Below are 15,754 nucleotides of genomic sequence, written 5' to 3' on the forward strand. Positions count from 1 at the left end.
ATGCGTTTTTAAATTAGTTAGTTTGAATCTTTTATCCTTTTTTAATCGAAAAATATTTTGGGAAGTTTTGTATTTTTAAATTAGTTCAAAAATGTAGTTTAATTTGTTTATATCGTAAAACATATGATTTATGACCTACCGTAAAGTATTAATTTTTCTCATAGTGAAACTTAACTTATATGTTATTTAAAAATATATTATATACTACTATCTATACTATAATATAAACACAATAAAAAATTACTACCGAGTCCGTATTTATGAACTACAAATGGTAAATATTCATTCATTCTTTAAATTTTGGACTTCATTATTAGTGCAATATTGTTTTCTTTTTCTTTTCTTGTTTTTTAAAAAAAATTGTTTTATTTTTCTGATTATAAAAAACGCCTGAGATTCCTTATATATTAAATATATTCAGCTACCTCAATGGATATAATATTGCACTATTTAAAACTATGACTTTTTAATTATAAATTTTATATTGAAGTTCATTTAATCAATCACTAACAGGAAATATCACATTCAATTTATAGTTATCTTTGTTATTTAGTTTTTATAAATTATTGATAATTAAAGATTCCTGAAATTCTCTGTGTGTATGTAGATAGATATTTTTTTAATTGAACTATAGTTTGCTTAAAATTAACTGAAAATTTTCCATTCCATGATGGCAACAATGCATGTACCAAAAATTTTGTTTATTAAAATGCGTGTTATTTCCAGGTCTTAGCGTACCAGGCAGTTCTTTTTATGATAATTCTATAACCTACACAGAAGTCCAGCGTATTGGTGGTCTTCAATCGCACTTGATGAGAGTCTACCAGGATGTTGTTCTGCAAGAAATAAGCAAAGAGAAAGCTTCTTTAGACTCTGAATCAGTGGGTAAGAGCATGAATTGATTTCCTTTAAGATGTTGACTGCCACATCACCCCTGTTGGGGTGAAAGCAAAGTTTCTGATCGGGCGGCGTCACCCTTATTAAGATGACATTGAATTGACTACTTGCAAAGGATATTAATATGTATTTGAAAGGATATTTCACAGGAAGTAACAAAACTATTGAATTGTTATAAAAGTAATATAAAAATTATTTATTAAGAAAGTTATTGCGAGCCTTTTAAAAGCTTTTTTGTTCACTGCTATTTGACTCAGTAAGAAATAAGTTTTCCATTTTTCTTTTTGAAATTTCTACAAATTAGGGTAAACACCTCTTTACTCTGCAAAAATTCAAACTGATTATGTAAAGTAGTGAGATGCTAAACAGATGCGAAGCAACGGACACAAATGAACAAACATAATACCAAGGAAACAAACAGAGCAAGATGTTATTCCTGTGACCACCAGAGACTCGCATTATTAAAATATTGGTGGGAGTACTTAGAATATGCTTCATACACCAGTACTCGTGGCCTGAAGTAGATTTCATTGTAAACACATACAGCAATCCATGTGTTAATCAATTTCTTCATTTTAATATCACTTTATTTTATTATTAAAGTTTACTTTCACAGAACAGCATTTTATAAAAATGAGTAATTTTGAGCACTTGAAACATATTGACTATTTATTTCGAATTTGTATACTTTTGAAGCGTTTTTAATCAAGTAATAGTTAGTTTAATGTTAGAAAAACCTATGTAAACCAGTAATGTGTATAATTATGTAACCACTTGTTATATATATAATTTAGATTTAAAAGATAAATGCTTTCATAGACTTAAAAATTTGTTTTTATTGAAATTGTTAGGAAAAAAAGTATATGGTTGTTTGTGGAAATTTCATTCCCTTTGAAAATTTTTAAAAACTTAATTATAAAAACTGAAGTTTCAAGTTAAATTAATTACAATTTTTCAGCAATATAGTTTAAATTGTTCAAAACTTGAATGTAGCCTTGAAGAATTTGAGGCTTCATCTGTTTTACCAGAAATTTATTTAGGCCATAAGCTGCATCGGATTGAAAAATTGAGGATAAATTCAGAGACCAACGGATAATATTATCATGCAAACTCTTAAATAAATTCTATCGTTTGCTCACTTGTTACCTTGTTTGTTTTTGCCAATTTGGAAGAAAAGAAGACAAAATTATTTTATTCTTTAAATATTTCAATATATGGTTCTTGTTTTATACGGTTTTTTATGTTCTTGTTAGGTCTAAATTAGACTTCTTGAGGGAAGATTTTTAAACTTGCAGAATGTAGAGAAAAGAATACAATAATGCTTTTCTTTTTAGATACTATATGCACCTGCACTGTGCATGCACTTTCAGATATTTTAATGAACTTGCTTATGTTTTTTTAAGAAATGTCTTATTTTGTTTATCTGAAAAAACTGTTTTCTTGACCACTTTATTTTCATGTGCTTATGAATATTCATTGTATATTTATGAAAGTACTTTTATCATTGAACTATTTAAGTATAATTATTTATTTCTTTTTTAGGAAGACTTATTAAATCTGATAAAGCAAAAGCTCAACATTTGCGACATGCTGGTGATAAGGATAATTTTGGGACACTTATTGAGCTTCTAGATGGTATAATTCGACTGTATCACATTGCTGCTCATCGTCAACTTGAAAAGGTTTATCTAAATATTACTTATGCCATTTTTTAAAGCTTTATAAATTATTTATAACAGTGGGGCTCCAAATTTCCTTTTATATAAAGCATTATCAGAACTTCAAATATTAGGGTTAGAAAGAAAAAAAAGTTTTTTTTTTGAATACACAGAATAAATTAAAATAAATTAAAAGATTTTGAAAAAATAAATAGAAATACTGATTAGGTACATTATACTCTGTAATGATTGCAGAAAGTGATAATTTTATCTAACAAAATAATTGAAGAAATCAGAATTGAGTGATTTTGATAACAATAAGCAGTTGATAACATTAACTACAATGACATAAAGTAGAGACTATTATATATGGTTGTTCAAAAAGTTAATCACCTATCATCTACTTATATAAAAATATTTTTTTAAATTTTCTTCTCGCAATGAGAGGCTTGATTGAAGATGATTAATAATTATAAGTAAAAGTTTGTGGAATCAATGTTGAGAATTGTATTATATGCTTTTTTTAAACAACTTTATGAAACTTAAAAGCAAAATTAATATGTTATTTTAAAAATCTATTTAACATAGTTTCATTGTAGCTTAAAGTAAATTAGCTTGATTTTTTACCGCTATTGCCAGTTTATATTCTCATTTTTTATAAAAACTTTATTCAGTTGCTGTTCTTGAATAGATTAAAAAAATAATTAACTATTATTAAACAACCTATCCAAACTATAATTTTTTATTCCTTCATAGTAGTAATTGTAATTCTGTAAAATTTTATTGATTCAATGTTCTATATTTCAGGAGCAATTCAGTATAAATTTAAAATATTTATATTTTTCTATTTTTTTAATTTTATTTATTTTTGTGTGTAAAGATGTGTGCTTTTCGTGATACTATGCATGAATACAGACATTCACTGAAAGAAATTGAAAAGCGACTTCAAGTCCAGAAAGGAGATGTCGAACAAGAATTGAATCTTGCTAAAAATGTATTCCTTGAAGAATTAGTTGAACAAGGTCGTCACCAAGCATGGATAACATCTGTTGTTTATTCAGCTGTAAGTTTATACAATAGTAATTATTATGAAAAATAATTTGACTGTTATCATTACTATATTTTACAGGGAATATTTTTATTGTAGTGTCTCCTATCAACAAATATGTGAGCTTATGTTTTTAAACTCAATGCTAATTTTAGATTAGTTTATTTTCCAGTATGAATCTTTAAAATGCATTCTTTATATTTATTTAATCACATCATATTTCCGAAAATGTATTTCTAGAATGAAATCTTATGGGTAGATTTTACTTAAATTTCAAATGGATTAAGTGACAAAGCAATCTTAAATATATTTTATAAAAAATAAACATAAAAAATATTAATTATGCAGTTTATAAATGTGATACACACTTCTGTGTAAGTTAAAATGAGAAAAGCAAGAAACGAGATTTAAATAAAAAGGACATTTTAAGAATTATTTAATAAAGAATAAACTGATTGGACAACAACTGAAGGAACTTCAGTAATTATTGTTGTTGTTGTTGTTGCTAATTCCCATCTGGTCTGACGGGGTCAGACCAGATCAATAAATCCGTTGACATTAAGAAAATCCGAAACCAGAATGGGAGAGGAATGAATGTCGTTCCAGTCCAGCCCTAAACAGTTCAAGATGTGCTCAGGTGATGCCTGGATTTGTTGGCATTTAGGGCAAAGAGGAAAGATCTTTTGATTAGCAGGAAATGTGTGACTTTTCAGGTAACCACTGGTCAGTCGGGAAAAGCAAGTGTTGGTTTGCCTGTCACCAGGAAGAGATAGGGAGAGTCCTGGTCTTTTTGCTTTATACCAATAGTGAGTAGGTGGATGCAGCCACTTTTGTTTGTTCTGGGCCTTTTGCCTTGCGAAAAGTTCAAGGTATGTAAGCTCTGAGGTGGAGGGGACTGGATGGTCTAGTCCCTTCTTTGCGAGAGTGTCAGCCAACTAGTTGCCGTGGATATCGACGTGGGACGGGATCCATTGAAAGTGGACCTCATACTTTTGGGAAATGAGCTTTACTTTTTGTAAGATCGAAAAACTGGTTTTATCTCCAATGAGGGCCCAATTTTTGAGGTGTTGAAATGAACTACAGCTGTCAGATAGTATCCAAGTATTTCCAAGGTGCCCTTCACTCAAGATTTTCTCTAGTCCGCTGTCGATTGCAATTAGTTCGCTTCGAAAGACGGAGCAAAAATCGGGGTTTCGTTGATGAAGAGTGTAGTTCTCTCGAGGTGTTTCAATAAATACCCCACTGCCAGTCTGTCTATCCATTTTACTGCCATCAGAGAATATTTTGATGTCGTTTGGAGGGATTTTATTGATGATTTCCAGGGACAATTGTCTGAGGAAGTCAGGCACACAGTCTTTCTTATCAAGCATGGTAGGGAGGTCAGTAATTATTATTATGATGATACGGTATATGAAGAATTGGTAATGTATAAATCCTATACTCATGTAGCTGTTTTGATTCTATAGATTAATTCTCTTGCAATAGCGTCAAGACAATGAATTAGTATGTTAATGGTGCATAAATCAAAAAGATTTGGGTAATAATCATTTAAGAAACTTTAACTGAAATGAAATTTTTTTTTTTTTTGTTCATTGGTGAGTTGAAGGATTTTCATCAGTTTGTTTTGGCTCAGGTGGCTTCTTAATAGCAATGAAACAGATATGTTTATAACTTTTGGTTGCTTTTTTATATTTTCTTTATTTTTTGGTTACATATTCTTCAGCCCAGAAAAAGAAATCCTACTTATGTGCACATCATAATTTTTTATGTACTTAAGTTCCTCAGAAATAAAGTCCATAGAAAGGATTTCTTTTCTCTTCTATGGAATTATTTTAGAACTACTAAAAATTTTTTGCTTTTTTAGTGATTCGTTATTTTTTGTTGCACATTTTGTTTTCAAGATGTGGAAAAAGCCCTTAGTTATTTTTTTTTTTGTTATTCAGAAGCAAAATTATATTTTTCCTTTATATGTATAAGCGGGTTTATTTATTTATTCCTGTAATTAGATTTAAAGCTATCATTTTAAATACTTTTATAAAATATGATTACTAATCTTTATATAAATTAAAGCTCATTTGTTTGCTTGGAAAAAATCTAACTTGTATTCAATTCAGAAAAATAGTGGTAAAACACCCAGAGAAGCAAATTATCCCTTTTTATTTTATTTATAACGATATAACTATGTTTTCACTTCAGCTATTGTAATTTTATAAAAGTTTAATGTATAATTGTTAAATTTTTTTAGGATCGGCAAGCCGATGTCTATTGGTTGTTGCAAATATTGCTTCGAACTTTATCTCAAGCATCTGAAACAGGTGTCCTCTTTTCCTTTGTACCTGATTTCTATGTTGAAGCTTGTATTAAATGTTGCCATGCTCTTCGAAACTTTTTCCCCCCTGCTGCTCCTGCTGACAGTCTACCAGGTGAATTTTAATTTTTTTGGGTAAAATTAAATTATCATCAAATATTGTCATTTTTTCTTTGTCATTTATTCTTTCTAATATTTTTATTATTACTCAGGGTGCCTAGCGTTTTTAAAAAGTGCTTAAAGGTGCTTATTTTCGTTTTTTAAAAGCCCTTAAAGGTGCTTTTTTCATTGAGTGTTTTTAAAAAGTGCTTAATTTTCCCTTTTCCAAATTGAGATTTTTCCTTTACCATGTTGATTTTCACTACGAAACATGCAGAAAGACACTGTTCACATAGTTCTATTCAACCTTTTCACAATTAATTCAATCCCAATCTATTTTGGTGCACCGTCAGACGGTAGCTTATGAAAATACCATTCGATTTACATGATTAAAATTTTTGACAACTGTCAAAAACAATGCCAAAAGAATTTTTTTTGTCATGACTGTTAAAACCAGATAAAACCGTCAATTGTCAAAAACTTTCCAACCCTGCCTAATTATGATATTCTTTTAAAGTGCTTAAAAATATTATTAGAGTGCTTGAAAAGTGTTTATTTTTTGTTGAATAATTTGGCTATGCACCCTGTTACTTTTATACATCCTCTACAGCTGAAGCATTCTCAAGTCATTTCAAGTTATATAAAAGTATTTATGTAATTATTTATGACTTACTGATTATTTGAAGCCGGTTACATTGTGAATATATAATGTGTTTGTAATGTAGTGAATAAGCATTGTTGCACAAGCCCTAACACTTTTTATTCAGAAGTATTTCTTGATCTGCATAATATTTTGCTAAGATACAAAAAAAAAATTAGATATATTTTGATATTTTCCTGATGAACGTAAAAGGGATTTAGTTTTTTATTCATTTCTTTGTTTTGAAATTTTATTCTTTTTCTTTTTGCAGCATTTGCAGGACATCATGAACTTTTAATAAAGTACGGGTCTTTCTTAGCTCACCATTTTGCAGATGAACGGGTAGTTAATGCAGGTAAATGCACAAATGAAGACTAATGGAATTTAATTTGGTTTTATAATTTGTTTTTACTCATTTTTATTTGTTGTTTGATTCATACACAGAATTGAAGGATAGCTTGGTTCAGGCATTAGCATCCTACGTTTGTTATCCTGCCACTTTACAGGCTCTGGAAAGCATGGATTCTGAAAGGTATGGTTTTTATTCATTAGTATCTCATTAATATCTTCTTCTTATTATATCTCATGTTTAAAATAAATCTTTTCAATAATTAGTAAAGTTTGCCTTTTTTTAAAAAAAAATATTAAACTAGTTCTCTTCTTTAAAATGCAATTATTTTCATTTGAACAAACAGTTTATCTATATTATTCTGAATTTTATTAGTATAAATTCAGTATATACTAATATAGTATAGTCAGGAAAACCTTAAGATAGATTTTTTATGTTTCACTGAGAAGTTTGTGAAACAAAAAAATATCTTAAGGTTTTCCTGGCTATACTATATTAGTATATATACTATATTAGTATATATACTATATTAGTATATACTAATATAGTATAGTCAAGATAACCTTAAGATAGATTTTTTATGTTTCCTTGAGAAATTTGTGAAACAAAATAATTCTATCTTAAGGTTTTCCTGATTATACTATATTAGTATATACTATATTAGTATATACTAATATGGTATATTCAGGAAAACCTTAAGATAGATTTTTTATATTTCACTGAGAAGTTTGTGAAACAAAAAAAATCTATCTTAAGGTTTTCTTGACTATACTATATTAGTATATATACTATATTAGTATACTATAGTATATACTATATTAGTGTATACTAATGTAGTATAGTCAGGAAAACCTTAAGATAGATTTTTTATGTTTCACTGAGAAATTTGTGAAACAAAAAAATGAGTCATAGCTGAACCTAAATGTTGTCTATTAATATTCTTTGTTGTTTCTCTCTACAGTCGTCTCATAATGACTAAAGCTCTCCTGCAACCTTATGAAAACAGGGCATGGGCACAATCAAACTGGATTCTGATAAGGTTATGGAAGGTATTGCTGAATGATAACTTATTCATTTAAACTATATCCATTTATTCAATTCATAAATGATTCAAATCACAATTGAAATAGCTCAGTGAAAAACTTGTTAAGGTTAGTTGTAAAACATATGTTTTTTAAATGGGAAAAAAATGCATTTTTTTTCTTCCTAAAGCTGACATTCTCAAATTCACTACCACTCAGAACCTTCTTCCCATAAACTATTCAATTATACATTTTATCATTTTAATAATACATTTTGTTAATAATATATTATGTTATTTTAAACTACTTTAAATGCAATTATATTTAGAAAACATTTATTTAAAACATGGTTTGTTCCTATATTAATAGATAATCTCATAACATATATTGGATAGATTCCTTTATTCTTTTAAATTACTACCATAAATATTTGATTTTTAGAAGAATCTTCCGAAAAATTTTTAAAAATAATATCTGTTTTACATACTTTTTATTTTAAAATTAATTAAAAATGAAATCTTTAAATTCACTAAATAATTCTTTTATTCTCAATTTCTAAATAATTCTTAAATTTATTATCGCTCAGTACCTTCTTCTGCTACGCATATCATAATTTCAAAAATATATTAATATTTTGTAACTATTTTAGTAAAAATTTATGGTTAAAATTATGGTTATTGCATGGTTTATTCCAATTAAAATACACAGTAAAAACTCAATATAATGAGTATGGCATGTTACAAAAAGTTCACTGTTATGACAAGTTTCTAAATCACCATTACTAATCATCTGCTATTGCAACATTGTTTTGCGGGTAATACATTTTTCTGCAGGCAAAATGGAAGAAATTTTATTTATTTCTGCCACTGATGCCGAAAAGTGAAGACAACATCATTTCACCTTATTTCCTTCTTGCAATCCTAACCCTTTATATTTGAAAAACAAGCGGGGGAAAAGCTATTGTTCTCTGTAGCAGCTTTTTCTATTAGGCTCTCCAAATATGCATCTCATCTTTCAATAATGTATTATATTTACATTTTGTAAATACTTTAAATAAATCTATATTTAAAGGATACAATTTTAAATATGTAATAGTCTTAATCAAGATGTTCTCAAAAATATATGGAGGGAATCTTCCATTTTAAATACTTTTTTATGATGTGTGTTATCGTTTTATAACATCATAAATTATACTTTGATAACATTTATAATGTACTAAATGAGCTTAATATTTTTTATGAGTGTTATCAAGGACGACAAAAGCTACTGTGCATTGTAGCACCTTTTCCAATAAGCTCTCCAAATATGCATCTCATCTTTCAAAATGTATTGTGTTTAAATTTTGTTGTTACTTTAATTAAATTTATATTTAAAGAATATGTTAAAAATATAGTTTGTTTCTATCAAGATGTTCTCAAAAATATCTGTATGTAATATTTAAAATTTTTTTATGAAAAGAATTTTCAACATTACTTATATTTTAAGAAAAAAGGCAATATCGCTATCCATCTTATATTGTGTATTTTTGTAATTTAAAATTGCCATTTTTTGTCCTTTTCGCTTAGCTGACGATTAAGCATAACATTTGTAATACTGATGCATTGTATCATTATTTTAAATTCATGTTCCAGGGGTGTGGATTTGCCTTTCGTTATTCAGTTTCACCACATTTGGCTAAGAAGATGAGCTGCAAATCTATTCCATTACCTGAGGCATTTCCAACAATATCCCAAAGTAGTGTTTTTTTATTGTTATAATTTGATCTTTATACAAAAATGCCGTCATACTGCATTTAATTACAATTTTGTGTATGAATAACCCACCATTGAATGTGTTATGGGCATTAAAAAATAAATTGATTTTGAGCTTTAACTCCATTTTCTTGAACATCAACCTTCTTCATTATTTAGTTTTAAGTTGATTAAGATTTATTACTTAGTTAAAATTTAATTTATTTGGCAATATTGAATAAACTGATAAAGTGATTATTTTCTTCTTCTATATAATATTAAATTTATTCTTCCTATTTTATCTCTGTTCATTTAATGGTTATTAATCCTGGTTATAATTTTTCTGGTGTTAAATACATCTTGGTTTTTATGCTTAATTACATTTTAGCAAGTGTAAATAAGTAGTTTATGAAAAATTGTTTAAATTAATGAGTTTTATTTTTATTGGACTATAGTTTTGAATTTTACTCATCATTGTATAAATTGTTTGAACAATTCTACAAAATAATTGTACAAGATATAAATTTCTCTAATTGCTCATTTCTTTCGAATTATGAAACAAATCTTGAATTTTTTAAAAATAAACTCTAAATTAGTGTTGTGTAATGTCTTATATGGTATCAATATTTTTATTTCTATATAATTACTTTGAAATAATTTATATTTTCTTTATTTAATTAAAAAAATAATATATAAATTTAGAATTTAAAAATACAGGAAATTTGATAATAAATCTAATTTGTTAATTCAAAGTTAGTTCAATGTAATTATTATTAATATGATCACTATGCCTTTAATTCAGTTTGATATATTTCAGCTGATTTTATCATTTTCACTATAGGTTCAACACTATTTTTGATAATTTAATCAAAATGATGTATTTCCACATAATCCTACTTTAGACATCATTTGCATGATGTAAATTTTAATTCAAAAATTTTCAGTTTCATTATTTACATACTGAACTATAAATTTGAAAGAAAAAACTTGTTTTTGAAACAAATAAAAGAAATTTTTACATTTTAGAAAACTGATCTCAAATTGATCACTTATAATTTGACTTATCACTTTCTTAATAACAATTAAGTTTGAATAAAGAAAAACTTTTTTTCTCTGTGTGTGCTTAATTTTATTTTTAAAAAAGGTTTACTGTATTATCAATGCATTCCATTTTGTTTTCTAGCTCCATGTCCCTCACCTGTTTTTCTAGAACATGCGAGTCAATGGCTATTAGAAAATCCTGAATCAGCTGCTAGTTTTATGAGCAGCGTCTTAAATCAGCTCAACTGGGCTTTCTCAGAGTTTATTGGAATGCTTCAAGAAGTTAGTGTGATGCTTAAAATTTTTATTGTAAATCTTTTTTTCTTCACTTTCATGACTCATGAATATTAATTATGAATTATTATTAGTTATGATTTAAAAGAACATTTAAAGTTTGTTTACCAGAAAGGTGTTTATGAAAATTATTTTTAACCAAGTTTTTTTGTTTAAAAATTACTAGAAAACTATGCAGTTTTTAGATGACTATAAAATTATGTACATCTAAGAGACAACTGAAAAATTAAATTTTAATTCTATGAAATAAAACTCGTGACTTCTTAAAGAATCTTTTATCTCCATCTTTGTTGTTAAGAGACAATTAGCTTTATAAATAGGATTTATTTATGTGAATCGAATTTATTTGTGAATAAATGTTATTTAAAGTAAAATAAATATTTTTGTGATATAAAAAATTATAAATTATTCATCTTTTTTATATTTTGTTTGTTAAAATAATCTTTTTGTTAATTTGCATGCAGTTTCAGGGAAGATTATACTGCATATTATGCCATTGTTAAATTTACTATTTTTAGCTGCAAGTATTTTAGAAACTGTATTAAATACAGTTTGAGAGTCATTTTGTCAGATATATATGTTTACAACAAAACTAGAAATGTTGAATTTTTTTTGTGGTTAGAAATTTTTTTCATATTTTAAATTTTTGAAAACTTAATTTATTACTAATATATATATATATATATATATATCTTATTAACCAATTTTCTAGTCTTTTATACAGAGGATTATAATGCTAAAGATGTGAACAAATTTGAAGCTCTTAGCTTTAACAATATGTCGAAAGTCTTACTAATGTCACTTAAAAATGTAAGTAATACAGTTAAAAATGCAGAAAATAGTTGGGAAAATGCGGTTAAGTAGTTTAGTTTGCATTTCACATTGTGCATGAAGACTTAGAAGTTACCAGCCATGTATTCTTCATCTTTATATGTATATTTCCTTCAAATTCCTAATCACTTGAACCAATCTTAATCTCGTTCATAAACATACCTTCAGCAAATATTAGGTTGGGAAAATAGACAAAAAAAGACACATAACCAGTGGTGGAGTGTGAAAGTAAATGACAGATAAAATGGCATGAAAATCGCAAATTTGAAAAAACTTTACTCTATTATTATCATTAACTATTTTTAAAAGTGATTTTCTTAAGAAGAAACTTGAGTTTAGATGCTATATCACATGAATGTTTGGTCGTTCTAATGATCATAAAAATGACATTTGAATAGAAAATAGAGTTCATTGTAACAGTCATTGAAGTAATAGGGTACTCTATTGGAAAATTGTTCTTAAGTATATTTACTTCTTTATTCTTAATAGTTTTAATCGAAATAATTGTGATTAGTATTTTCTTCTGAAATATGCTTATTTACTTTGCTATTTTATTTATATATATATATATATATTTTCAGATTCAAAATGCTTCCAACAGACCTGAGCGAGTATTTATTGATTCACGGCAACTGAAAATATGTGCAACTTGCTTTGATCTTGCATTAGGCTTGTTACGTGTTTTAGAAATGACAGTTCATTTGGTGCCTCAACTCTTTACTGATCCTTCTAGGCCCTCTTCTGAAATATTTTTAACTAGGTTATGTCAGGTACATATAAATTTTATTTTTTTCTGAAATTACCTCAGCAACAAAGTAACTTTGGTCTTCATTAGATCAATATTAGCAAATTTTGACTCAATAAGGGTTCAAAGGGCCATTATTTTCCGATATCGCCCTATATAGAATTGTAAGATTCACTCGATATTTTATATTCATTATTCAGCCAATATAGGTCCTATATTGACACTATATAAGTCATTCTAGAACCAATATTAAAAATCTAGACATCCTAATATTGGTCCTTCAGAACATGCTCTTATCAGAAATTGAGCCATATTTGAACCTAACTGGGGCCAAAGATAACATTGTAACCTTAAAGTTATAATAAAATAGCTTGTAAAATTGGAATATCAATCTATTTCATGAAAAGAATGTGCATTTATAAAAACTCCTATATTGACACTATATAGGTCATTCTAGAACCAATATTAAAAATCTAGACATCCTAATATTGGTCCTTCAGAACATGCTCTTATCACAAATTGAGCCATATTTGAACCTAACTGGGGCCAAAGATAACATTGTAACCTTAAAGTTATAATAAAATAGCTTGTAAAATTGGAATATCAATCTATTTCATGAAAAGAATGTGCATTTATAAAAACTCCTACATTGACACTGTATAGGTCATTCTAGAACCAATATTAAAAATCTAGACATCCTAATATTGGTCCTTCAGAACATGCTCTTATCAGAAATTGAGCCATATTTGAACCTAACTGGGGCCAAAGATATTGTAACCTTAAAGTTATAATAAAATAGCTTGTAAAATTGGAATATCAATCTATTTCATGAAAAGAATGTGCATTTATGAAAACTCCTATATTGACACTATATAGGTCATTCTAGAACCAATATTAAAAATCTAGACATCCTAATATTGGTCCTTCAGAACATGCTCTTATCACAAATTGAGCCATATTTGAACCTAACTGGGGCCAAAGATAACATTGTAACCTTAAAGTTATAATAAAATAGCTTGTAAAATTGGAATATCAATCTATTTTATGAAAAGAATGTGCGTTTATAAAAACTCCAAAATAAGATTTTTTGTTTTGTTTTATGCTCTGTAAAAGTCAGAAGCCATGGTGTGAAATTAAAAAGTATTAGGATTATTATATATTCATCAGTTTATGAGTAAAACATGAAATTTTGACAATCAGATCATGTTAGTATTTTAAGTGGTTATATTTAGTTCTCTAGTTCAGTGTTCCCCAACCCCGGTCCACAGATCAAATAGTACCGGGCCGTCCATTTCATTGAAACTGAATTTAAATTCCTAGTTTTATACCCCAAATTAAAAATATCCGTGTACCATTAAAATTTTCCTTATTTAAAAAAAATTGGCCCCCAAAGGTAGTGACATAAATTTTTTAATGTTTGTAATCTATCATTGTCTTGGATTACCCCCAGATTGAACCGTCTCATTGCAAAAAAACAAGCTCAAGGTTCTCATTGATTTAGCATTCTAGTATGCTAAAATGTTAAATCACTTTATATTTATTTTGTGGTGTAACTGTATTTTATTTTGAAGGCATATTTGAATACAATTAAATTAAAATTAATAAATCAAAATAATCTAAAATATAAACAATCAACGTCCCCCCTTCCCAGCGGGCCGCAGTAAAATCTTCTAACATTGACAGGTCCGCGGTGATAAAAAGGTTGGGGAACACTGCTCTAGTTGACAATGCTGTTTTTAAAATAGAATGAAAGTCTTATTATATTTACAGTATTTTGTCATTTTTATAATACAAATTGGCTACCATTTTTTTAAATTTTCAATAAATAATAGGCTACGGTCAGTTTTTACAGTATCGTATGATAAAAATAATTTCAGTTGATTATTTACATCATACTCTTTTGAGCTGTAGGTGGCAGTCGTATATTCATCCTATCACTGATCAGAAGACAAAACTGGAGTATAGATGTGGAAACACTACTTCTATGGAAACATATGTAGTAGTATTACATCTCGTGGTAACTTTTCTGAAGAATAATACTTTGAAAAGAGCTCCAATACACGCTAATCTGTTGAATTTAATAGTTTTTTTTATAACTATAATATGTGTTTCTACTTTTGAGAAAATAAAAAAAAATTAAAAGAAACTTTTAATATGTATTTATTCTATAAATATGCTTTAAATCATTTTTTTACAATTATAAAAATAAATTTTCTTGCCTAAAATGGTCGTAACTGGGTATATAATTTTTTTTTCTTCCTTAAATAGTTAGTTTGTCAAGTTTTGAACAGAGTGACATCGAAATCTGGTTGCTTTTGCTTAGTTGCAAGCATGGAAATTCCTGGACTTGAAACGATTGATCATTTCCCCATTCTGACTGCTGTTACTGGAATATTAATTTCTCTTATCATTGATGGAGTCCCAAAAAGGTAAGCATTTTATAATAAGAAGCAATCAGCATTCAAGTATGCATCATACATTTATTTTTAATTCATTTGTTAGTATTCTTTGGTTGATTGGATAAACTACTTTTATCCAATTTATAAGGTTCTAAAAGTGACCAACGATTTGAAAAAAATGGAAGGATATAGATACATACGATTTGCTTAAAAAGACTAAAAAATTTCGCACTCAGTTTCAAAATTAGTGTAAAATTTATTGAGAGAGAGAAAGGGAGCACTGCTAACTAAAAAAACCTACAAAACAATATTTTCAGAAAATAATCGTCATTTGTTAGAACAAGGTGGCATATCAGAAATATATATATATAATATAGAAGACAGAAATATATACGTATATATAGAAATTTTTTTTTTTTCTAACATAACTTTTTCTTACCAACTTGACTTTATTTTCATGAATGCCTAAATTTCAGAGGGGGCGAAGCACATTATTTGCCCCCTCTAGTAAATTTCAGAAGAAAATAAGGTTTAACATTTTAAGCAAAACATAGCAAGGTGATTGGATAAACTACTCATTGTTCTAAAAATGACCAACAATTTGAAAAAAATATAATTGGAGAAAAATGAAAAGAGAGAGAGAGATATGTATGACACAATTTGCTACATTTTGCTCAAAAAGATTAAAAAATT

At 27.4% G+C, this 15,754-nt stretch overlaps 1 protein-coding gene across 3 annotated transcripts in view; it reads left to right on the forward strand.

The window, feature by feature from the left end:
* Nucleotides 1-15,754, forward strand: part of LOC107449668 (E3 ubiquitin-protein ligase RNF123) — a 42,361-nt gene that overhangs the window by 17,229 nt on the left and 9,378 nt on the right. For all 3 annotated transcript variants that reach the window (XM_087166469.1, XM_043048974.3, XM_087166480.1), the window contains exons 18-28: nt 727-885; nt 2,440-2,579; nt 3,436-3,618; nt 5,849-6,026; nt 6,922-7,005; nt 7,095-7,182; nt 7,961-8,048; nt 9,653-9,755; nt 10,935-11,074; nt 12,499-12,687; nt 14,931-15,091. In XM_087166469.1, coding sequence (XP_087022595.1) covers nt 727-885; nt 2,440-2,579; nt 3,436-3,618; nt 5,849-6,026; nt 6,922-7,005; nt 7,095-7,182; nt 7,961-8,048; nt 9,653-9,755; nt 10,935-11,074; nt 12,499-12,687; nt 14,931-15,091 — 1,513 coding nt within the window. The remainder of the gene's footprint in view (nt 1-726; nt 886-2,439; nt 2,580-3,435; nt 3,619-5,848; nt 6,027-6,921; nt 7,006-7,094; nt 7,183-7,960; nt 8,049-9,652; nt 9,756-10,934; nt 11,075-12,498; nt 12,688-14,930; nt 15,092-15,754) is intronic.

This window comes from Parasteatoda tepidariorum, chromosome 1, assembly GCF_982258835.1.
Source record: "Parasteatoda tepidariorum strain Cologne lab strain chromosome 1, Ptep-v5.0, whole genome shotgun sequence".
NCBI lineage: Eukaryota > Metazoa > Arthropoda > Arachnida > Araneae > Theridiidae > Parasteatoda > Parasteatoda tepidariorum.